The 24696-nt window shown below is 52.1% G+C and overlaps 1 protein-coding gene across 2 annotated transcripts in view; it reads left to right on the forward strand.

Annotated features, from left to right (window-relative positions):
• UBE2O (ubiquitin conjugating enzyme E2 O) overlaps positions 1-24696 on the forward strand; it is a 57595-nt gene that overhangs the window by 11046 nt on the left and 21853 nt on the right. Inside the window, exons 1-5 of one of the 2 annotated variants that reach the window (XM_072025775.1) lie at positions 1688-1876; positions 16292-16351; positions 21775-21885; positions 22832-22929; positions 24441-24504. In XM_072025775.1, coding sequence (XP_071881876.1) covers positions 1844-1876; positions 16292-16351; positions 21775-21885; positions 22832-22929; positions 24441-24504 — 366 coding nt within the window. In that variant the 5' untranslated portion in view covers positions 1688-1843. Of the gene's footprint in view, positions 1-1687; positions 1877-16291; positions 16352-21774; positions 21886-22831; positions 22930-24440; positions 24505-24696 lie in introns of those variants that run through there. The other variant, XM_027471696.3, reaches the window with a different exon arrangement.

Genomic DNA, 24696 nt, shown 5'->3' on the forward strand with positions numbered 1-24696 from the left:
CTTGCCCCTCTTTTTTCCAGTTTTATCAAAAAAAAATCCCTGGATGTTTTCAAAATGCTGAACTATGTGACCTGCTAGCCTGGGAGTGTTGCATCTGATCTGCGGGGTTACACTCAGCTGGGGTTTTAGGTTTTCCCACTAATTTGAGCTAGAAGGGCTTTTGTTTTTTTCCACCCAGTTGCTTTAGGGAACTTGAAGCGGAGTAGCTGGGATTATCTGCGTTCTGAGGAAGAGCAAAACAAAGCATGTTTCTGATGTTCCCACGTGAAACTGAGGTCCCAGGAGGAGTGCTGCAAGGCTGGCAGTGCTGCGTGCAGGGCTGGTGCTGCTGCTCCCAGCTTAGCCTCATCTCAACGCTGGCTCTGAGGTTATTTTAGGCTCTCAAGAACAGAAGGCACCTGTCCCGTTCAGCTGGGCTGTGAGCGAGCAGAGTGGCAAATCTGCGTTAGAGACCAGGAGAGGGAAGAGCTTTTAATCAGGAATGCCAACGAGCAGCCTGCGATCTGAACCCAGCCCTCGGGGATGGGTGAGATTCCCCCTCTCCACACCTGCCTGGCTGCAAGTGGCTGTTTGGGCAGGGGCTGCTGAGATGCTGCTTGGGTGAAATCTGAGCGGGGTGAGGAGTACATCCAACGCAGAGCTGGGGCGTTGTCTGCCTGGGGTGGGTGTACTGAAAGCTGGGCACCAAGAGGTGCTGTAAAGGTAAGGCAGCTCCGAGCTTCTCTTTGGGGCATCTTAAAACTCTGATATCTTCCTGAACCGCGTTGCTGCTCCATTCACAAAAACATTAAGATGCCACACTGGGAGGTGTGCGTTGTTTTTATCCCCTCCCACTCCCCCACCTGACCAATTTGTTTTCAGGAAACTGCTTTTTCAGTTCCCTCCTTTTGTGCACATTGCAAGGGCTTGTTTCTTTTTTTTTCTTTTTTTTTTTTTTATTACATAATTATGAAAAGAAGTGTTGTTTGAGTGCCCAGCCTGGTGGTAGTAACATCTAGCAATATGGGGCTTGGTGCAGTGCTCGAGTTTCCTTCACAATTCTCCTTTGATAATTGTCCTCGGGCACTGAGATATTCCCCATCTCCTGCCTGCTCCGTGGCGTGGGAGCAGCTCTCGAAGCTCCTGCAGAAGGAGAGCTGCTGGGATCCCTTCAGCCTGAACCCTGTGGGGCACGTGGTAGGGGAAAAGTAAGATCTGACTGCAGGTTTGACTTTTATCGTGGTTTATTTCTGAGCTGAACTCAGCTCGTCGTGGGAGAAGCAGCTCCTTGTGAGCCTTCAGCAGCATCGCATTGAAGCTGCTCCCTCAGAGCCATCTGGGTGACTCTGTCTGGGACTTCTCAGTCGTAGGCTGTGAATTTTTAGCCAGCTTCTGATCTCTGGTCTGCTCTTGTTCAGAGGTGCGTGGCACTTCAGTGCTTTGATGCTTTATCACTGAGGTGCTCAGAGGCTTCGGTGGCTGGATGGAGATTTTACCCGTGCCTCTTGGCAGCCATCTCACAGCTTTATGAGGCAAGCTAGTAAGCTAGGGGGTACAAATTCCCATTTTCCAAAGCCTGTGGCATTTCTGAGAAATGCTTACAAGCCATCCCCTGCATTGTCCTGTTCCTCAAGGAGGTTTGGAGCTGATGCCTGGACGTGATGCAACAGTGCTGACAGCAGAACTGTGCAAGGAAAGGTTCTGGAACACGGCCGGACAGGAGGGTCGAGCACGGCCAGGCAGCATGTACCACCCTGCTGCCTAGAGGACTTCTCCCAAGGGATTTTTTTCCTGGTACCATCTCAGCCTGGCCTGTCGGTCACCTGCAAGCTAGGAAGAACTCCGAATTTGGGGCTGCAACAACATGTATGTGTGTTCCGTGAGGGATGTAAGGCAGGTAAGAGTTGTTGGGGGCTGCCTGCTGAGGGCACTCGGAGTTGCCTTGAAGTCATCTCGCCCAGGAAGGTGGTATTTGGGTTTTCTTGGGTTGAAAATGCAGGTTTGAGATGGGAACTAAACGGCAAACAACCACGCAGTGCTCCCAATTTGCTGATTATTGCAGTTCTTCAGCGCAAAAAAGGGGTTGTCCCCAGCACAACCCCTGCAGAGGGGATGGGCTCGGAGGCTGGGTGTGCGGCTGCATTTCTGCCAGGAATCAGCCAGTTTGGGTCCCTGCTGCTGGGTGTGCAGAAGGGGATGCCCTCCTTGCTACCTTTCAGGTTAAATATAGGTGTTGGCTTAAGTTTTCCTCAAAATCTGGAGTTAAACCCCGCTGCTAACCAGGTAAACATTCAGCTCTTTGTATTTTTCAGCGGTTGTGAACTGCAGCCTTATCTTGTTTGGGTATGCAAACGCAGAATTGCAGAGATTAGAGCAGTTCACAGCGTGGTTGGTGCATGCAGTGGCTGCTGAGGACGCCCCACAGCACGCTGCACCGCCTCTCCTGGAGGGATTTTCAATGAGCTTTGTTTTGTTCGGCCCGGTGAGCTGAACCCTCTGGAAAATCCTCCTTTCTGTTTGTGGCTCTCTTAGCACACCCCCGATGAACTCCTATGTTTAAATCTCAGACCTAGTTCTGTGCAGCCCACTCCTTGCTGTTTTGTGCACAAAATTCTGATCTCAGGTGCTCGGTGTGACGATGCCGGAGGTGTTTTGGTATTTTCACTGCTGTCAGTGCTGCTGGACTTTGTGGTGTTGGGCATATCCCGTTGTGCCTCGTGCCGCGACAAAACGAGCAGAGTTACCCGGGGTCTTCATTGCTGCTGGCGGTGGAGAGGGCAGAAAAACCTTGTGGTTTAGCTTCTTGTTTAAAAAAATAAAATAAAAATTTGAACCTCTGAAATTGATCCGGGATTGTAAAAGACTAAACCTGAAACCCTGATGGGGAGCAAGCGTTCATTGAACTCTTGTTTTTTTTGTTGTTTTTTTTTTCTAGCTCTTCTCCCTGGCTGGTGCCTGGGGAGGGAGCTGCCGTCCCTGCAGGGCACCCTGTGCTGGGAGCAGCCCGGGTTACAGCCCTCGGGACTGGGGGCACTTCGCCTAAATTCCTCCCCCATTGACCTTTCTGTGGTTCCTTTCTGTTCTGTGGGTTTTTTGTTGGTGCCGGGGGGAGCTTTAGGGATATTTTTTGCTGGCTCTGCATTAGCAGAGAGGAGAGGCTGCGTCTCGGAGGTAGCTGCAAGTGCCCAGGGGCAGCACAGGAGCAGCTTTTGGGGCAGAAAGGGTGAGTTGTGGTTCTGGCACCGGGGTCACTGCTCCCTGTTGTGTCTTAACCCCCCCCCAGTCTGCTGCCTGTCCGTTTCCTGCAGAGACAAGAACTCAAGTTGCTGACCTCCCCGACGACTTCTCTTTTCCTCTTCCTCCCCAAACCCGACCGCAGCTTTCCAGGAGCACCCCTCGCACCCTGAGCCACTGAAGCACCCTCGGGGCGCACCGCTCCTGGAGCTCTGCAGATGCTGCTCGCCTCGGGCTGCCCCTTTTGGACGTGGTGCCTTTTTTTTACCCTCCCTCCTGGAGCTTCTGCACGTTTTTATCATCTGCAGAGACACGAGCCTACCCCGTCCATCCCTGCTGAACGCCGACAAAATGCTGGAGCTGAAGAAACGGGCACGTTCCCTCCGGAGCTGGGCCTCCCTCCAGCCGAGGAACGTAGGTCAGAGTTAGCGACGTGAAATGAAGAAAGGCTCGGTGGTAACGGCAGCGTTTCACCTAGATCATCCGGAGAGGTCCCCGCGCTAATGGCAAACCTGTTCGTCCATAGACGCTCTGTAACATGACTCATTAAGCAAACCTAATTAGGCAGCAGCATCAGCCCTCCTAAATGCCACGGCACGTGGTTGTGAGGGCTGCAGGGCTGGCACCCCGACTCGTGCATCCTCCTGTCTGCTGGCCCAGTCCGTCCCAGTCTGTCCCAGTCTGTGTGCCCAGCCCTGAGGGGAGAGGAGGAGGAGGTGAGGGGCACTGCTGAGCCCCTGGGGGCATGGAGGTGCCATCGGCTGCCCGAGCTGGGCATGTAGCTCTGGGGGGATGAGAAATGAAGCTGGCCACCTGAATTAAGCGGGATGAAAGCTGGTGCTGCTTGGTGTTCAGTAAGTAAATCTGTCGGGAAGGTGTGCGGGGTAACCCACTGGAGATGTAGTGCACGCCTGGTGAGAGGAGTACCGAAAAACATCTGACAAAGACAACAAACGGCTGTGGGCAGTGAGCTGACGGCTGGCAGGCGTTACACAGATGCTGAGGACCTTTCACTACAGGATTCTGCTGCATCAGATGCTTTCTGCGTTGTTTTTTGAGTTTATAGCAAGAGCAAGGTGTCAGTTTGTGCTCACAGCAAAAAATCATCCTCCTTACTGCCTCTTCTGCATGCTCAAGGTGCTTTCTGTCTTCAGATGGAGTGCTGTGTTCTTGGCTTAGCACTGTCCACTATTTAACGATGTCCTGAGTTCTCCATAGCTCCGTGTCCCACCCCAGCACTGGGTGGCAGTGGCTGATGAAACAGCTCCTGCATGGGGGCAGCTGGGGGAGCTGGGCAGTTTTTGCGAGTAGAAATCACCGGTGGGAGCAATGTTGGGGCTCAGCACCTCAGCGGTTCTGCGTGCCGCCACGTGGCTTTTTGGTGACTCTGGGATTTGCTGCTCTCCATGATGGCAGGCTGGCAGCTTTGTGCATCTTTTGGGGACTTCTAGGACCATCCTCACTGTGGCTTTTTGGCAGACCTCAGCCGGTCTCCGTTGTGCCGAGAGGAGGAGGAGGATGCAGAGCACCTCCCCAGCCCTCGGGGAGCGCAGCTTCCTAAATCAGCTCCTGTTTTCCTGGGGTGTTTGTAAGCCTCTAACCGTGTTTATGGCTCAACGTTTCAGCGGGAATGGGATGGGCTGAAATCCCTCTGTTTTAGCTGGAATTGTTAAAGTGAGGGCCGTGTTTTTGTGCAGCACGTAGCAGGGGCTGGTGGTTCAGCAGGGCGCCCGCTCTCCTGCTCTGTGTGCTCATCCCATAAAAAAAAAAAAAAAGCCAGTGTAGGAAGCAGGCAGCAAGCAAATTGCGGTTCCAGGAAATATGGGGCTCCCTGTCAAGGCTAACGGGCTCGGTTTAAGAAGGTAAAAGGTGTTCTGCAGACGTGGTTATCGATTGCTCGTTCTCCAGGCTGGGTTTGCTTGGGGTGTAGCTGCGAAGGCACGCAGGGGGGCACAGAGCATCCTCCCCGGGCCGTGCCGCTGCAGGGACAGGGCTCAGTGGCTGTGTAATTGATGAGCTGCACCTTGTGTAATTGATGAGCTGCATCATTCCTCCTCAGCGTTTTCTTCCTCCGGGCGGAGATATTCCCACGGGGCTGCTGGGGCAGGTAGAGCGCCGGGCTGAGTGCCGCAGCTGTGCTGGGGGCCACTGCCTTTCTGCTCCAAAAAGCTGGAGCCTCTTCAAAGAAGGGAAGGAAAAAAAGAAAAAAGCAACCCTCTCGCTGGCTGGCTGTGTCAGTTCGGAGGCAGATCTGCTGACTCCAGGCAGACGGGCTCGTGCTGCTTGGTGCTCGTGCTGCACGGAGCGAGAGTTTGTTCCCGTAAGGGCAGAGCTGCCCACAGCCCCCAGGAGAGGCCATGGAGGCAGGGGGATGCTTCAGGTGAAGGACCTCGGCTCGTCCCGCACCACAAGTGGGTGGGAAGGATGGGAGGGAACAACCAGCTTGAGGAACACGTGCTATTGTCAGAGGTGAGGTCCCAAAATGCCGCTGTAGTGTCCTCTCCAAGCACATCTGCACTGGAGCACCCCGCAGGGGCGTTGGGCCAGGAGGGGAGCAGGGACGTGGCCCCGAAGAGTACAAAAGCCATGAAAACTTCTTAGAAAAGCTGCCAGGAGCAGCCTGCTGCTCTGCACACAGAGGTGAGGGATGCAGCAAAGCCGTGGGTCACTAAAATAAATAAAGCTCCCACTGCTGCCATCCCTTTTAAGAAAGATGGGGGCCCCCAAGGAGGTCGCTGTTGTCTACCCGGTGTCCAGGGGATACCCGGCTGGCAGGGATTAAAAAGTGATCAAAATCTTTGTATAGGGGATAGTTGTTAGTATAACTTCAACAGGTTTAGAATGGGAATTCTGTATTTTATGTTAAAAAATCAGAATATCTGGCTTTCTTGCTTCTCTGCCGTGGCTGTGCGCTCACATCGCTCTCACCTCTGTGCCATGGCTCTGTGCTGCAGGGGCTGGGACTGCTGTGCCCGTACACCTCTGTCTGGCTGCTCCTTTGTCAGGAAAGGGACTGGGGGGGACCAAAGAAGGTTTCCTGATGGGTAATTGTGAATTTTCACCTCCAACGTGCCACCGAATAACAAAACAGCTGCTTGCAGAATAACATAGGAGAGGTTTCCGGGCAGATGTTGGGTGTTGTGCTGGGTAAATGCCATGTGGTGTTGGGTAGCTTGTGGGAAGTGGTGTAAGAGTCACCCTAGGAAACACTGAAGGCAAAATGAGGATATTCACGTCGAATATCATTGACAGGTTTCAATATGGAGCTGAAAGCTGTGTTCTGGCTGGAAGGGTAAGGAAAGAAAAGGCAGTCCACCGCAGCGTTTGCGTGAGGGAGGAGGGATAAGCGAAACTCTTCCCAGTGAATGGAAACTGCAGCCGAGGTTTTTTTGGGTGATGCAATGGTGCTGCATTGTCCCAGCAGCATTCCCACAGCCCCGTCTGCAGCGTGAGCTGGGGGAGTGGCTCTGCTCATCGCGGAGAAACGCGCTGCTGCTGGGTTTGGGGTGGGCTCCCCGCCGTGTTCCGGGCTCTGAGCTGCTCATAAAGGCTTTAGATTTATTTCTTTTTTTAATCCCTGACTTCCCGGGGTGTACACAGCAGGTTCAGCAGGTGTTATTTACCAGAAAGCTGTTGCAGAGCACTGGGGGGGTCGTGCAGCCGGCGTTAGATGCTGCACCTCCCAAATCACCGCCTGCCTGCGTGCTCGGAGGGACCCGAGAGGTGACCCTCAGCTTCTGGCTGTGTCCTGACCGAGGCAGCGGTGCCAGTTTTCCTCGGGAGCCGTGTTGCAGAGCATCCCCCAGCCCCGAACCCCCTAAATCCCAACCCGTGGAGCCCTAACCCTAACTCCAGCCCGAGCACCCTGTGTTTCCAGGCGCAGCCACCAAACTCACCCACCTCCCGCTGCCCTTCGTCACCAACCTGCTCTGCTGGCCCTGCAGCAGCCCCCACGTGCAGCAGAGCAGGGAGGCGTTGCAATGTGTGTATTTGGCCCCAAATATTCCTCCAAAGGGGTGCTTGAGGTGCACAGACCTCGGAGAGCCCCGAGGGAGCGCTGAGCTCCGCGCCCCCGCTGCTGCCTTGGGAGCCAGCATGACACAGCATTTGCTGTGCTTTCAGCCAGAGCTATTTATACGTCGGTTTTCGGTTTTATTTTGTCTCCTCCAGGAGATTTTGTGCTTGATAAAATAATGCCACTGAAGTTTATTCAATTTGCTGGGGTGCCCAGGACCTGGATGAGGGCTGTGGCTTTGCGGCAGGGCCGTTCCTGCGTCCGAAGGCGAGGGAATCTCGGTGTTAAGATAAGGCAGGGTTCAGTCCCTGAAATAATTCAGCCTGCGGGCTGGGCTTGCATTGCTGCTCCTGTAAACCCAAACAGGCGTGCTGGGGGCTGAAGGATATCAGGCTGCGACACCTTCCCCCTCCCAGGAGAGAAAATCGCTGCGATTACGAAGCGTCGCCGTCTGCGCCGGGGGGAAGGGACCCCGGGGAGGTGGCAGTGGAGGCTCCGGGTGGGAAAAAAAAAATAGGAAAGAGGGGGCTGTGTGACGGCACCCATCCTGTGGCAGCCCCCTCTGCCGGGGTGCTGCACGGCTGACATCCCTCCCAGCAGCTCGGGCTGCGGCCGGAATGTTAAGCAGCTTTATAAATAGCGGCGCTCAAACCGCCCGTGTGCGCGGGGCCCGAAATCTGCCTGCTTGGATTTGTGAACCGGCCCCGAGCAAAAAGAGGAGAGAGGGGGAAAAAAAAAAAAAAAAAAAAACGCCCATGGAAGCATCTCCCCTGGTGCTTGCAAAGCAGACATCAGGGTGGCAGGGGGTCAGACGGGCAGCATTGCGGGGGGCTGCAAAGCACAGACACACGGATTTAAGGCATCTTACACCACCCTTCCTCTCCTCCTCGTCTGTTGTCTCAAAGCTGCTTGCAGGTTGTGCCGGCGCTGAATGGCTGCGAACAATTAGAAGCTAATTTCGCTGGCTGGTTTGTATTCACAGCAGCAGCCTCTGAGCTAACCAGCTGGAAAGCAGGCACGGCGATTTGCTGGGGCTGCGGCTCCCTCTGGTTGTTTCCCTGGCGGTTTGTGCAAGGTGGGGTTTTTGCCGTGGGCTGATGACGGGTGGCTGCTGGGCCTCGCTGACCTGTCACGGTGTTGGTGTGCCGGGCAGAGCCACCAGCAGCTCTGCAAAAAAGTCCTCCCCGGTTTGGGCCTGGGGAGCAGAGGAGGACACAAAGCTGTGCGCGTGGCTTGCAGGAGGAGCAAGGGAACAGGCTGGTGCTTAAAGAATATTTTTCACCAATATATTCTTTATTCCTACTCCGAAAGATGCAGAAAGGTGCAGCAGCAATGCAGTTTCCCTCGCAGCATCCTTTTTATCCCCGTGGGTGGACGAGGAGGTGCAGCAGCCCCAGTGTTTCCCAGAGGAGAGTGACCGATTCCTGCAGCCCAGCCACCAAAACCCATCGTGTCACAGCGGCAGTGATTTGAGGAATTGGTTCAGGTACACTACAGAGCCACCAGACACCCTCCTTTTGTGCAGAAGGAGGGACGCAGCTTCATCTCCGAGGCTGCTGGGACTCGAGGCATTGAGAGCGGTGCCCGCAGGGCTCCTGCCCTCTCCCGGTCACAGCACCCAGGCGAGCTGTCCCTTTGGGGACTTGTGGCAAACAAACACACCTCATCCTTCACTTTGGCTTCTTCAAGTACTGCAAAGAGCTCGGCACAACCCTGGTTTGCATCCTGGGTGCCTGCAGTTACCCAGGCTTCCAGTGCCACCCCCTGCGGTCCTGGCTGAGAGCCGGGCACCTCTGTGCGGGGCTGGGGGCTCTGCACGGGGCTGTGCTGCCCCCGGCTGTGGCTGGGCATTGCCAGCTCCCCCCTGTGCTGCAGGGGAGGCTTGGAGGTGGCTGGTGTGGAGGCAGGATCCAGCTGCAGCCTGCCAGTTCTCCAGGTAACAGTGCCATCTGCTGCTGGCTCGCTGCTGCAGCTGCCTTAGAGCAGGAGCTCGCCACCAGCCATCTTCCTGCAGGAGCACGGGTGGGGGGCTGCAGGGATCGGTGCTGCTGGGGCGTACCTTCCATCACAAGCTGCTGCTGGGGAGTAAAACCTTGTATTTGGATCCATTTCTGTTCCTGGGGGCATTTTGGTGAGGGCCAGGTGGCTCCAGGTGGCTCAGTGCTGTTCAGTGCAGCTTCTCTCGGGAGGTCTCTCCAGGTGGTGTGGTCCTAGCCGAGTGTTTTTGAACTTTAGCCTCCCCCATCTTTATGCTAAGCAGCGTTTTGCTCTTTTTGGGTTATTTTTGCTGATCTCTTCCAAGGTTTTGTAAAGCTTTTTTTACACGCTGTCTTGCTGCTTTACCCCTGGGGTCAAATGTCTGATAAATCTCAGGAGCAAGTGGGTTTCCTGGAGCCTTTTGTGATTGCTGGTGCTCAGCTTTTAAGCAGGTGGGGCAGAAATGGGAGGCTACAGATGCTGAAAATCTGGGACTTGCTATTGCTGCTTACAGCTGGCATCCACTGCCCGAGCAGAGCAAAGAGCAGGGTGGGCTGGTGCAGCTCCCAGGGGTGCCACTGCCTCGCTCCCTCTGCTGGGAGAGGTTTCCAGACCCTTCAGCCCACCCAGTAACCCTCCCATCGCCTCGTCCTCCTGCCCCCAAATCGCTGCTGGGGATTTTTTAGCTTCCTCGCTAGACCCTTGGGTTCCCCAGCTGGGGAATGTGCCTTGCAGGGATTTCCAAAACATCACGTAAATTTGCAGAGCCACAGGAAGGATTTGTTGCTGGTGTAATAAATAACATTTGACGGTCTTGGAGCAGGAAAATCCAAGTAAAAGATTTCCTTTTGCTGCGAGAGAGATTTATTTTTGAAGCCAAATTCCCCTGCTCTGAAGCACGGCGTTTACCCACATTAGGATTGAGCCGAACTTTCCTTGCGTCAAATAACTTGTTCAAGGGGTTTTTTGTTTGTTTTGTTTTTTTTACCCAAATTTCATTTGTTGGGAAAGGCAAGGAGAACATTTCAACTGGTGGCAGCCATCTGGGATCTCATTGCTTTGGGGTTTTCTCATCTCCTGTGGGCACTGCAGAGGCTTCCCCCTGCTGCCCTCCACGCAGCCACCCACCCGGGGTCCCCCAAAGGGCTGGCTACGTACCCCATTAACAGGGGGTGTGTAATTTGATGGAAATGAATGACTTTGGATGGAAATTAATTGACAGCACGGGGGCTGTGAAGCTGTTGCAGCCGTTCAGAGCGATGGCCTGGGGCTGAAAGCTGCTGCTGGCCACAGCGTCCTAGTTCAGAAATTAGGAAATCCTTCTTTAGGTCCTTGTTTGAATGCCCGTTTTGTCCACGTGTAGAATTAAACCCGGCGTGGTTTGCAGGTAACAGATCCGTGCTGCTGGCTGAGTGACAGCTTTTTTCCCCACCAAAAGCACCGTGCTGTGGGATCAGCCCACAGGTAGTGCTGCCGGTGCTGGAACCCGGTATCGATTTCCTCCTGGCTTCTGAGAAGTCCTTTAAAGCATTTATTTCGGTTCTGCCGAGCACCTCCCTGCCTCCCCCGGTGTGTTCTGCAGTGAATTGGCAGCAGCCTCACCAACGAGCTCCTGGGCTCTTCTGCCCTGATGGTAGGAAACAAAAGCTTTGTGCCTGCTGTCCTTCCCCCGTGACCCATACAGAGGCTCGTGGGTTTTGAGGGTCAGGGCATGTTGGAAATTGCACCGAAAGAGGAAAAATATTCAAGTAACTCTAAATAGTTCCTACTTCTGTAACTCTTGGAGAGCTGTGAAATGCGATGTGATCTTTTGAAAATGCTAAATGATGGAGTGCCAAATGGTTAAAACTCTGAACTCCTGTGAACGCCTCACCTTGCCCTGCTCCCTGGCAGGAGCCCTGTGCCACTGCCTTGCTCAGGATCCCACAGCTTGCCCCAGGAGGGCGTCTGTAAGGGGTGCTGGGCTCTCCAGGACCTCCTGTGCCTCCGCTTTGAACTTCTGCCTGGCAGGACTGCACGTGCTCACCTCGTAGGAGTCACCAGGGCTTGTCACAGGATCGGTGCAGGTTTATCCTGGCTGTTTCGCAGCCTCATCCCACAAGAGTTGTTTTCCAAACCCTCTGTTTTCCAGCTCTTCTGCTCTTCAAGGTCGTGCGGTTTTGCTTCTCAGAAGGTCACGTTTCTGGTAGCTCTGCCCCGTTCTCATTTCCCTCTTTCTTTCCTCAAAATCCCTGCGTGGCTGCAAGCCTCCAGCTGGCTGAAGCGGTGCTGGGAGCTGCTGCGAGCATCCCAGAGCAAACTGAGCTCTGCAGGATTCTCTCTTCTGCCTTTTTCTATCCTCTCCCCTGCTTTTTTTGTACAACACAGCATGATCAGCGGACCAGAAATGTCTTTTGAGGGAAGTGAGCTTTGGATGTGGAACATATTTCCCAAAAAGTTGTGTGCGGTGTCGCTGGTAACGCGTCCATCCTGAAACCGTAACAAACGTCTCGGCTCCATGTCCTCTGGATCTTTGAAATCCTGAATCTTCGTCGTCCAGCCCTGTGCAGCCAGGCTGTGGATTCAATAAAACCAGCTCGCCCTGAGGTGATTGCTGTGCTGCTGTTTCCACCGAAGAGAATTCGGGTGTGCAATCAGACCGGGAGCGTTAAAAACTAAAATAAGCAGGGGGTGCTGCCTTGGGTGAGGACATTTACCTCGGGATGGCCTCGCAGTGGCTTGCCCAGCTGGGGCTGGGGGCCAGGAGGGAGGTGTGAGCAGGACTAAAACCGTACTCCTGTTAAATGTGGACAGATACCTAGGGCATTCAATGCCAGACCCGAAAGGCGTTGTGTTTTCCACCACCCTTTCTTTGAATTAGCCCTGCTGAGAGAGCTTACCGTCCCCTTGACAAGTTTTATATATTGCAAGCAATATTTTCTTTACCTGCTGTGTAGCAGGAGAGCGTGGGGATGGGTAGGGAAGCTGTATGAGGACTGCTGGGACACGTGGGATGGAGAAGGAGCCGAGAGGAGCTGCTGGTAGCAGGTCTGTGCTGCTCAGAGCCCGGCTTTCCTTCCCCGTATGGTGCCTGCTGCCAGCCAGGTCCCTGCTTCGCTCCAATTTCCAGCTTCCACGACACCCTGTGCCCTCCTGGCTCTTGGTGGCTCGTTGGGTGGATGAACGTCCCTTCCATCCTCCAGCAGCTCTGTTGCACTCAGGCTTCCTCTGCGGTGGTTTCCTTTCCTGGTTGCTTTCCTCCGTGTGTTTTAAGCAGTCACCAAAGGAGGGGGCGGCGTCTGCCCCCGGTAAGGACACCTGCCAAACGCCTGGTGAGCTGCGTGCTGCTGCACGTGAGATCAAACAACCCCTGACTTCATGTAGGATGTGTCCAGGCTTAAAGCTGCTGTTCCCTTCTGCGTTTCGGCTCGTTCCCCAGCTTCTGGTCTTGATCTGTGCAGAGCAAGGAGGAGTTTGTTCGTAATTATCTCGTGTGACAGCGCTGGAGTCAAACACGGCCATAGCACAACCCAGCGCCGCTGTTTGGAGGTGGATTTGCCTTCCCCCTTATTTCTCCTGAAGTTCAATGCCACTGCTCCTTCTGGTGGATAAAACATTAATTTTTGGGGGTGGACGCTGGTAGCCGGAGCCTGTGCGGAGGTGTTTTTGTCCCCTGTGATGCCACAAGCAAACTTGAGCAGCTATGAGTGAGCTTAAGCTCTGCTTTTCATCGTGCAGGTAGTGCTGAGGGATTTGTGGCACTCCCGAGCACTTCCAGGACGGGTTTTGTTCTGACACAGAGCCAGGGCCGGCTGCGTCCCCACAGCAATCTCCTGTTATTTGTCCATAACAGCTTCAGAAGCAATTGCTGCTTGTTTACCTGCCACGAGACGTGGCACTGGCTAGTCCCAGCCATCAAAATAAATTGCTCCGGTGCTGGTCTGCAGTCAGGAGGTGGCTCCGGAGAGGAAAAGGGGCCACACGTCTCCTGTTTGCTTTGTGGAGCTGAGGGTCAGATCCAAGGAGCTGAGACGTGACTTACCCCAGGTAATTACCCCAGGTTGAATTGCTGGCTGGGGCCAGGAGCCAGGTTCCTGCCACGGGTGCTGCTGCAAGTTACAAAAAGAAAAAAATATTGCTCAGGGAATGATGAGTTTATTTGTTGCTCTAAGAAATTACCCAACTGATTGGAAGCGTTAAGCTGCCGAGGCTTCATGTGCTGATGCTCTTCCCTTCCTCCCAGTCTCAGCAGTTTCAGGTGAAAATGATGGTTGCACAGCTGCTTGTTGGAGGTGAGGTGACAGCTGGGAGTGAGAACAGGGTTGTGTTGGTGCTTGTTCCAAAGCCCAAATCCCAAATGACCCGCAGCACCCCTGCTGTACGTCTGTGAGAGCATCACCGTGCCTGGGGAGCAGCAGAGGTGGCCTTGGCTGAGTGGTGGCTCTGCAACCGAGCTCGGGGGTGAGCAGCAGAGGGAATACCTGGGTTATAATATATTATTACAGCTCTATATATTCTATATAACAACCCTTCTGCCTGCAACCTGCTCCTTTCAGCAGCTGGTGCATTAACTGTGGGACTGCCGGCATCCCTTTTCGCCTGGGTGCAATGTGTGCGCAGTGATGGGGGTCTTTGGTTTGCCTTGTTGAACCTAGGAAAACATGAATTAAAATAAATAAAGAAAAGGTGAAGGGGTAACACTGTCATCAGCCCTGTGTTTGAGGTCTTTGGGGGCTGTTGAGCCCAGCTTGGTGTGCGGGAGCCCAGGACCGGCTGAGCGCGGCGCTGGGGATCTGCTGGGTCTCGTTCCTGGGGCTATTCCCAAGGCACGTGGCGAGAACATAAAACTCCAGCGATGTTAACACCAACGTGCACGGAGGTAAATATAGCAACCGAGCTCCAAGTGCCTATTTTAAAAGTGCTTATAGAGCTCCCTGGCTGCCGAGCGAGGGGGCTCACCTCCAGCTGACGATCACGCACCCGGGTGTAACAGAGGAGAAAGGCTGCGTTCATCGACAGCCCTTCTGCTTTCCTCTCGCTGGGCTTCTTCTGGGGTTCAACAGTCTTTTGTGTGCTGACAGGCCGGCTACGGGTCGTGGTTGGTGCTGGCATCCTGCCTATATGGCTGGCTTATCCTAGCATCGAGGCAGGTGGGTCGGGCACGTGGGGCCGAAAGTGGTTGTGCTGCCTCTGGAGCTGGGGGCATTGGGAAAAGGGAAAATGCAGCTGCTGCAGAGAAAGTTTTGAGCCTTTTGGAAGGAATACTGTGCTTATATCCTTCTGGTGCAAGCGACTGGGAAGGCTTCATTTACACCTTCTCAGATTTACCATGATATTTGTGTAAGATCAGCTTGTGGGTTTGGGTTCTTCAGGTACCGTGCAATACAGAACACAGAAGCACGTCTCTCACATAGGTTATGCACAGATTTATTCCAGCATGTGGTGGTCAAATGGCCCTAATACACCTTGAAATGAAACTCATTGTACGCTTTGGGTTTTGCAGTAAGAGAACTCCTTAGGTAACCACCCCAAATGCTGTCCTTGCAGGTGCTTACCGGAGTGTGAGCCTCGCCGCCTGGTTCGGGATGTGACGAGGCCATCTGCGCGGTGCTTGGGCGAATAATTTTAGCAAGCCTTATAAAAATTGATGTCTATCTATACCCTGGTGGGATGTGGGAGGCGATGAAAACACTTCCCCGATCTGGAAATGGGCTGTGGGGGGCTTCAGGTTTCCCACCCCGCTGGAGCCCTGACTCCAGCAGTCGGTCTAAAAGCCTCGCTGGCTGCCTCCCTTCCTCCCCGACCGAAACACGCGCTCAGGAAGGCAATAAATACGCAGGTGCTTTGGTTCGATTCCGGATCCTGTCCTCAGATTATAGATTTACGTCTGATTTAGTAATGCAGGCTGCGAGCCAGGGCGTGGGCTGGGCTGAAATGCTGACGAAGCATGGTGGATTTTGGGCTGGGGATCAAGGAGAAGTGGTGCGTACAGCGACCGCAGCGAGATGAAGTCAAAGGAAGGCACGAAAGGCTCTGTCCCTGACACTCAGCTCCCGTGGTGCTTCCCAAAACGCCCCGGATGTAATTAGTGTGTTTGCATCACGCTGAGCTCTGCAAATGTGCTCGTGAGCAGCGCCCCTCAGCCTCGTGGCCTCCCCATCGGCGTGGTTAGGATCTTAGCCCTTGTACTGCATTTTTGTGGTGCCTTAGGTGGGAATTGCATTTTGTAGCACCCAGCCTCTTAATAACGCTCAATGAAACAGCCCAGGAGTGGTGTTCAGATCCCTGAAGCAGCTCGGTGAAGGATTTCTGCTGGACGGACGTGGCTTGGTGAACTGGCATGAAATGCCCGCAGATCCATCGGGCGATGCCTCCCGTACCCGTAACGGGTCCTGGTGCCACAGCTCTGTGGGGACTGATGTAGGACAGGTGGTGATGGCCTGGCTGCCTCTCCTGGTGCCAGCACTAGCTCCTCGCACCATGTGCTCTGTCAGGAAGTGGAGTGTGAGCGGTGCTGTGAGCTCATCCGTGCTGTTTCTGATGTTTTTTGTTACCTGCACGGACCTGCAGGCTGATGAGTGCAGCAGGAGATTTTTTTGTAGGCAAGTGCTTGCTGCAATGGGTTTGATACCAGAACCCATTCCTGCTGGCTAGGTCTCACCATACAGCACCTTCCTTAAAACTCTCCAGGCCAAATGGGATTTCCACGGGTATTTAGGGAGCATCTTGGGTGAAAAACACACAGAAAAAGGCACAGAAGTGTGGTGTGGTGCGTTTCTCCGTGTGTCTCCTGTCTCCTCTACTGCAGAGATGGGCTGTGGGTGGGAGGTGCTGTGTGATGAGGAAGGAGGCACTGGGGCAGGATGGCTGTGACCCTTTTTGTATCCTCAGTCAGGGACGGATCACCTGGCTGCTGCGTTTCAGGTCTGCCAACGGGATTTTGCAAGTGCTCCAAGGGGTTTAGGTGTGTGGAAGTGCCTCAGCATCCTCTGCTGAAAGCCTCTCCAGCCCAGAGGGATGGGATGCCGTTTGTGTTTGTCATGTCATTTCTGACCTAGTGTCACCCGGGCTCACTAAACCCAATTTTTCTTTTTTTTTCCCCCTCAGCTGAAGCTTGAAGATCGCTCTGTCGTCCCTCGAGATGTGGTCAGACACATGAGCTCCAGTGTAAGTGCTTTTTCCCTTGTCCCTTTTTGATCGTAACGCTGCTGCATGGATTTCTGAGGCTTGCCAAATTGCCTGAATGGAGCTGAGCGGTGAAGCTTTGAGTGTGTTCTATTTTTAGCCTGTTTAATAGACCTAGCAGCATCCTTTGAAAATGAAATGCTGATAAGGCTGCCTCGCTGCTGCTGCAGATCTGCAAAGGTCTCCTGAGCAGGCACGCCTGGGAATGTCAGGTAATGAGACAAGCAGCTCGCCTAAACCTGGCACCCTTTAAGTTTTAAATCAAGCCAGCGTGAGCTGTGGGGAACGTGCTCTCCCTGACCTGATGGGGAGGCTGGAGCAGAGGCAGGTCGCTCAGTCCCTGTGTACCTTTTGGTGTGCTGTGGCAGAAAGACAGGAGGAAATATTTTCCAGGAGACCTCTTAATCTGCAGCGAGCACCATCTTGTCTGATTCCTCCCAGAAGAAATGCAGCAAATCCCACCTCTGCTGGAGCAAGACACGCTGAAGTATCTGCTAGGGTGGCAGAAAGCAGGCTGGCTCTTAATCAGCAGCCTGTGATTGTTACCTTTACTACTCCTGGATGCTATTTTAAGTCCTAGTCATTTTGTTCTAGTTTTACAGCGTTTGTGCTCGTCGGAGACGCGTGGATGTGTTTTTTGTAGGGAACACTGGGAACACTGCTCCATATCGATTATCAAACGAGATGTGATCTCTTCGGGAGCTTAGCTGGGCTGGCAGTTCCTTGCTGCTGCTAACACCTAACCTGTAACCTCGAGCCATATGGCCTGCCATGTGTATGCTCGCATCTTCTCTTGACTTGCTTCCAGCAGCGTTAGCTACCGAGGCTGCGATGAAGCCGGCAGCTGGCCGCAGACTGCTGCAGTCACACCACATGGCGAGCAGCCTGGTGCAGGGATGGAGGAGTCCCTTCTCTGACCAGGCTGGGTGCTGCAAATAAAGCCCTTTTGTTTGTCAGTTAAAGGGAGAAAACCAGTAAGCCCATCCCTTTTGCATGGAGTGTTCTGAGGAGAAGAAAAGAGTGAAAAAAAAATTGTGAAGGGTAATTAGGAAAATGCTGAGACAAAGCATTTCCTTAAGAAATTGAATTCTTGTTTGAAATGGAAATTTGACTTCAAGATACCTTATTAAAACTGCAGCCTTATGAAAACGTTTTACTCCAAAACAAAGAACTGCTAGCAAATAGAAATATCAGCTCTTCACACTGCTGTCCCTGGCCCAGCTGGGCACCGTGGTTACCCTTCTTGCTCAAAAAAGGATGTTTCGAGTCCTGCCTCTCAATTCTCTGTTCTCCAATGCTTGGTACTGTCCTGAAAGCTTAAAATGACTTTGAGTTTTCTTCTTGGCAAGATGTGGATGTGCTTCTTTTGTTTGTGATTTCCACAGTCATCTAAGCAGAAATTGGCTTCTCTATCTTGCTGCAGGTGTATCGGTAGCTGCATTGGTGTGTCCCAGCAGGTGCACACTCCTTTCTTGTCTGTTTGCATGCTTAAAAACAGTATTTACCTGACTGTTTGTACTAGTGGCTGGTAACTTCATGTTTTATTGATGGAATGGTGAGTGCATAACTCAGTTTTTCTCCCCTCTATTCAAAAACACAGCAAATCCAAAGATGACTTACATTTCACCTTACCCTCAAGTGTATTTTAAATATCAGTGGTAAATGGAAAAAATAAACCTCTTTTATCCCAAAGAAAACCTTTACTTCTCAGATACATCACAAAAATTACCGAAGTCTTTAAAATAGAGAATTTGCAAGTGTCAGCCTGCCAGATTCAGGATGTGGGATGGCTGCCCTGCACCAGTTGGCCTGGCAAACGCACAATGTGGAACTTATTCTGTATTCACCACACTCTCCTCGGGCTTGTTCTTAACCTTGAGCGGGAAGGACTCAAAATCCTCCGTTCCTCAAGAGAAGGGAGCTGACTCAAATTCATGCGCTTCTCGTCTAGCGTTGAGTGTGAGGAAAGAATGCCTCAGGGTCTGAAGCGTAAAATGAGATCATTTCCCCTGAATGCGGTTGGGCCCCCACAGGTCTAATCCAGATGGATGAGGAACGGTGGCAGGCTTCATTTTTCCAGGTGATACGCTGGCATGGGGAAAAGATTTAGAAGTGGGTCTGTAATCTGTCAGACACCTGGGTTTTGTTGCTTCAAAGGCTGCTGGGCGCTGCTGTCCTCCCTGAAGGAAGGGATAAGAGGGTGGCGTAATTAGAAGAGAGCATTGAGGGAAGGAGTGGAAGGACTGGAGGCATAAAATGGGGGATTTTGAGGCTTGTGCTTGCTGAGCTGCCACTCTCCCTGATGGGGTTACGAAATGAGTCGCTTTGCTGTCCGTACACTGCTTAAATACTGAGTATCTCCACCGTGGTGTGTGCTGTTACAGATACCAGAAGCAGGAAGAAAGTCTGGGGGGCAAGCTTAATTTTGGGTGCAAATAGGGCTGGAATCTCATCTCTGCTTAGCAAGCCTGCAGTCCCCACAAAGAGCACTCACCTCCCCTTGCCAGTGCTGCTGCTGGGAGGATTGAGGGGGATTTTTTTAATACCAAAACTGAAACGTGGGCTTGTTTCAGATGCTCCTTTATCTAATAGGCAGGACGGGACGGTTGTGTTGGGGCAGGGCGGCTGGGAGCCGAGCCGAGCTGGCGACGTCTCGCCTGGGGACCGCAGTGCTGAGCTGCTGTAACCTCCCGGAGTGATTCAGCAGAACCGCCCCGCTGCAGGGCGGCCCCTGGCGCAGGCTGATGCTTCGTGTGACAGCGAAGTAAATAAACTGAGAGCAGCAAAGGTTCGGTGGCAGGTGAGGGAGGCGAGCTGTGATTCAACAGTCCTGGAGCTTCTAAGGCTGCTCGCAGTGCTGATCCCTGCTTTCTGAGCAGTCACGTACAGCGCTCTGTTCCTGCTCAAGCATTTTAGCCACTGCCCGTGACGAGGTAGCATCCCGCAGTAAATGGGAGCTGTGAGTGGGAGGCACTGGGGTACTGGTGTGGTACTGGTTTCGTTGGTTTGGAGCTGATGGCAGGAGGGCTTTTGCCATGTAAACCTGGCGGTTTGTAAGTCGATATAGACAGGGTGAGGGACTCAAATCCCAGAGCAGCAGCTTCCTTCGTGCTCGGCCTGAAGGGAATTTGCACCCAGCGTGGGCTGGGGTAGGTGAGGGGCACAGGGCCTCCGTAATCCATCCTGAGCTGGAAGCGCAGGGACATTGCAGCATGGAGGGAGAAATTGTGCTGCCTGCTCCTTAGCACCAAGTCCTGTAACCTCTCCACAGACACAGCCCCCTCAGAAGGCCCACGGGGGCTGTGGCAGAGCAGACTGCTCCCTGCTGGCCTTGCCCAGCCGTTCCCTCAGCACCCCCTCAGCACCGTGAGGTCCCCGGGGCCGGCCGCAGGCACGGGCAGGCCTGTAGGGTGCTGTGGGGCACCTTTGGGTGCTCTCCAGGGAAAGGCAGGGTTTCGGCCCAGAGCTGAGATGATCCACAGAAAGCACAGGTGCTGGATTGTACCAGAGGTTCTCAGAGCTGCTGCTGAAGGAAAAAAAAATCCTGAAACGCTCAGTGTAGAACAAGGCGGGCGTTTTTTGAGGATTTTTGTTGCTGTTCTCTGGCTACAAAGCAATCTAAAACATAACTGAACCAAACCCTAAACTGCAAAGGACAGGCTGAGGATGGATTTGAGCCTATTTAAATAGCCTAACATGGAGGAAAGGGTGGGTAAGCGGTTGTGCTTTGGCTTTTAGAAGCCGTGAGCTTGAGCAGAGCAGGTGCTGTTTGTGAGCAGGCCTCGCTCCTCCTGTGGCTGGAGCCGTGCTGGCAGCAGCTGCGGTGAATCAGGAACAGCTCTGGCAAAGCCTGCTCGGGGCTCTCCGAAGGTGAGAGGTAACAGCAGGGCTCTGCTGGGCTCCTCCTGGCTCTGCTGGGCCCTTCTGGCTCAGCTGGGCTCCTCCTGGCAGGCCGCAAGCTGCGTTAGCCTTAGCCACATCCATCAGCACAGCTCCGTCTGGGACAGGCTTCCTTTGCTTCCCAGCCTTTGTAGAAAGAAATAGCAGAGATCTGGGGGGCAGCTGGAGGGGATGAACCCCTGCCTCGAGCCCAGCTCTCCTGGCACAGTTCCTCTCAGGCAGCACGCGGGGACGCTGCTGTCCCCGACACCTCCGCAGGTGCTGTGGGCACAGGGTGAGTGCGGTGCGAGGAGGGGGCTCGCAGCAGGCAGGTGGGAAGGCAGACGGACAAAAGGGCTGAGCAATCTGTCCAGGAATTGCCCTGGACTGCATCTGCGGGGTGTCTTCGCTCGAACTGCCAGGCCCCGCCATGAGATGAGCGCCAGCAAACTCGTGAGCTCCCCAGAGGAGGAGCTCAAAGAGGGCTCTGGGTGAAAGCCTTGAATAAATATTTGATACGGTCAAAAGAACAGCGTGCTTATAAGCGAACCGAGCAAACAAATCCACTTCTCACGGGGTGTAAGCCCTTCAAGTGTTATGCTCGAGTCCTGTTGGAGCAGTGACCTTGATGTTTGAGATAAGGACAGCTTCAGGAGCCGCTGCTGTCGGATTGCCTCAGCCAGCTTTCATAGTGGACTCTGGTCTTTAATAAATCCAAGTATGGATTGTCCCAGCTGTCAGCAGGCCGGGGCAGCTGCCGTATTTGACAGTGTTTGGGTTAGCAGCCCTTCCTTGCAGGCCTCTGCCATATGTGTAAGCAACGTGCACACTGCGTGCTCCCTGCCAAGCAAGCCCCAGAAGGCTCTTGACAGCACGAGGTATTTTTCTTGGGGACAGAAAAAAAATAAATACAACTTCTTTAGCGAAGCGATGGAGATAATGACAGCCATCTCGTAATTGGACCAACTGCAAATTATCTGGCTTGAAACCTTGAAATCCGAAAGGTGCCAGGTTTTTTTTTTTTGCATGGCAGCAAGTGAAGGCCGTTTATAAAGTCCTGCAAAATCGAGCTTTATATGAGATGTCACAGACTGCTTTGAAGAATTCTTGCGTTCTGGGGTTGATCTACACTGCCTTTGTTGGTTCAGGGCAGTATCTGCATGATGGTCCTAAGGAATTGCAAAGATCTGCTTGCTTGTGTAGACCAAACAGCCAGGCAGATTTGAAAGCAAATAAATGCTAATCACCTGACACAGAGTTGTCTTATTTGAACAGATACTGGAGTCTCTGGGCTGCTGCATTAGCAGCCATTGCAGATTTTAACTGGGAAGAAAATGCCACGGGTCTTCAAGAGTGATGTCAGCCTCGGAGTTGTTTTAAGATGACATGAAATGCCCCATTAGAGCGAGGCTCTGAGTGCTGAGAGGAGGGCACTCAGACTACTCCTGAGACTTGTTTCTGCACCTCCCGTGTGTATGTAGGGCCTTTTCTAGGTTATAACCCCTTTTTCTCTTTTGTGATTTCAGGACAGCCAGTGTGGGACTGTGATTGATGTCAACATAGAGTGTGCTGTGAAGCTGGTAGGAACCAACTGCATCCTCTACCCTGTCAACAGCAAAGACCTGCAACATATCTGGGTGAGAATGCAGCCAAAATAAATGTTGGAGCCAGAGCTCTGTTGTTTAGAGGGGTGCTGCTGTATTCTAAGCAGTGCGTGCAAGGGAAGCAGCCATATTGTGCAAGATGCATCTGCAGCTTGGTTTTATTTTAGGCGTACTGGAAACATCCTCCCTGCAAGAAGATGCGGTAGCTCCTCTTCTCCCCATCTGCTCTGTGTTTCTGATCACATTGCTGAGATCAAATTGACTTGGAGGGCTAGGTTGTGATTAAATTGGGTGAGAGCTTCTGTGCTGAGATTGGTGCCTGATTGGGGCAGCCCCGTTGTACTGGCACAGTGCTTTCGAGCTGCGATGTCATTACTGGTTAAACAGGCTATAAAAATGCTAAGAGGAGTCAAGCTGAAACTGCAGTGTACTCGGTTCTCTCACTTGAGTGGGTGGGGGGATTTTCAGATGTTAAGTGGTATAGGTTTTTATCATTATGGTTCCTCTGAGAAAAAAAAAAATGATTTGGGAGTGAACAGCAGGAGTATCAGAGCCCTTCTCAAGAAACGTCCTGTGGAAAGGCAGAGGGATACAGGCTTCTCTGCCTGGGATGGAATATTAGGCTCGGTGATTAAAATAAATAACAATTAGTTGTTAAAATTAGCTAATGGCAAGTGCAAGTATGCCCCTCCTTTGCAGAGTAGCTTTTGAACAGAATGGGACACTTGACATAGCAAGTTTAAGATCTGAGGAAAAATCCCACAGAGTCAGAGCTTTTTAAATAGAGAATCCAGGCTACGTTCTGACTGTCGAGCCACCTCCTCAATGTATCTTAATTCTAGCTTACAGCGAGGTCTGCAGTTGCTGCCCTAATCCCCCTTTGGGATTGCTAACCAGGCCGTGTTGTGTGAGAATTTCCTTGATGGCTCAAAGTCCAAGGGCTGATGTTTATAAGCTTTGTTTTCTGTTTTCTTCGTAGCCCTTCATGTACGGTGACTACATAGCCTATGACTGCTGGCTGGGCAAGGTCTATGATTTGAAGAACCAGGTCATCCTCAAGCTTTCCAATGGAGCCAGGTACTTCTTCCTGATGAATACTCTCCCCCTTAAGTTTTGTGATCCTGATCTATTTTAGGAGAACTAGGAGCAGGCTGGGCTTCCCCTTCGCATACTGTTAATTTATCTGCTTGCTATACCTTCAGATGCAGAGTAAATAACACATCTTCCTCTGCAATCATTGAGGTTCACTGATCACCCTCTGGAAAATGTGTTACCTGAAAGGTGTCATTTTTTTTCAGTGCCAGCAGATCAGTTCTCCAGAACTAAAATATGTTAATACTGCTGCTCTTCTGCCCTGGAAAAATGGCTGGTTAAGACAGATGATGTATTCCAAACCTTTTCTCAGTAGGAGAGCATACCTTCACTGAGATGCAGGGAGGGAAGCTTCTTACCTTTGAACATCTGCAAAAACATGGAAAATTGCAGGCTAGTGCTTTTTATTAAAGCTGAAAAAGCAGCTCAAATGGAACTTGAGCTGTTAAGGTCAGCATTGCTTTATCGTCACTGTTATTTGCAACAGCATTAGGAATGTTGTTTTTTAATGAAGATGTAATCGAAAGTCGTAACTCTAGAGGGAGATTTAACCAGGAACATTGGAACAAATATCTCATTACCTTAATTTATGGCTCTGCAAAGCTGGTAAAATGATTTGAATTCGGTTTCTTGTGCACGTCAGACGGTTACTTGTAAACTAAAACCTTCTGAACTCCTTAGGTTCACTGTTACTGAGGACTGTCTTGTCCAACAAACCTTGTTACTGATGCTAGGGCATCAGTGGGGGGCCAAGAGGCACATGGGTCAGGCAGCTGGGAAACAACCCATCTGTCTTGCAAACTGAACGTTGACAATTTTAAATATATGAATGAGTTTTAAAAAGCTTGCAGTCAGCTCTGAATCTTTCTCAGAGAACAGTGCAAGAGCTATAACAGATTATTGGTGGATGCTTCTGTGATTTATTTTTATTTTATTTTTTAGCTTTTGGTTAATCCAGACTGGAAGGCTCTTAAAAACATGTTAAATTGGGAGTGAAAAATAGCTGCACTCCTCTCTCTGTACTGTCTGCAGTTACTGGTGGAATTAAAAACCTTGCTTGGTTTCTCTTACCAGCTCATGCGTAGCTGTGTCAAATGAGGTAACTGTTTGCAGAATCTCTTCCTAATGAATCATTTGAAATCCCACCAGAACTTGCTCTGGAAATGAAGCTATTACTGAAGCAAGCATACCCAAATTGCCTTTAGTTTCCAGTGTCAGTGTGAATAACAAACGGGACGTTTGCAGCAGACAAATCTTGCCCAGTGCCCTGCGTATTACTTAATTTATTTTTTTAACTTGCTGAATGGAGCCTTTTAATACCAGGCAATGTTTTTTATAGCTTGTCCATAGCCAGCTCTGCTCTGGACCATAAAGGCTCAGCAATATGCTGCTGGGCATATGGACGGAGTTACTCAGGCAGCAGCTGCTAGTTTGGTGCTGTTTGCTTTTGAGGTGGATGGCTCTGGAAGTGTGACTGTGTCTCTTCTGTTTTCCAGGTGTTCTATGAGTACAGAAGATGGAGCCAAGCTGTATGACGTTTGTCCTCACGTCAGTGACTCGGTGAGCTGCTGGTTCTCCTGAGAGTCCTTCTGATCAGCTTTTTGCGTAGGAGGGAGGGCGAAGGCAAAACTGTAGTTGTTCATTAATGTCAAAAATTAAATGATGCATCACAGCTGAGAAACACTTAACTAGATCTTCTCTGGAAGTAAATGTAACAGGATGTAGCTTAAAGGTAATGGTAATGAGCAGGTT

Source organism: Anas platyrhynchos, chromosome 19 (genome assembly GCF_047663525.1).
Source record: "Anas platyrhynchos isolate ZD024472 breed Pekin duck chromosome 19, IASCAAS_PekinDuck_T2T, whole genome shotgun sequence".
Classification (NCBI taxonomy): Eukaryota; Metazoa; Chordata; class Aves; order Anseriformes; family Anatidae; genus Anas; species Anas platyrhynchos.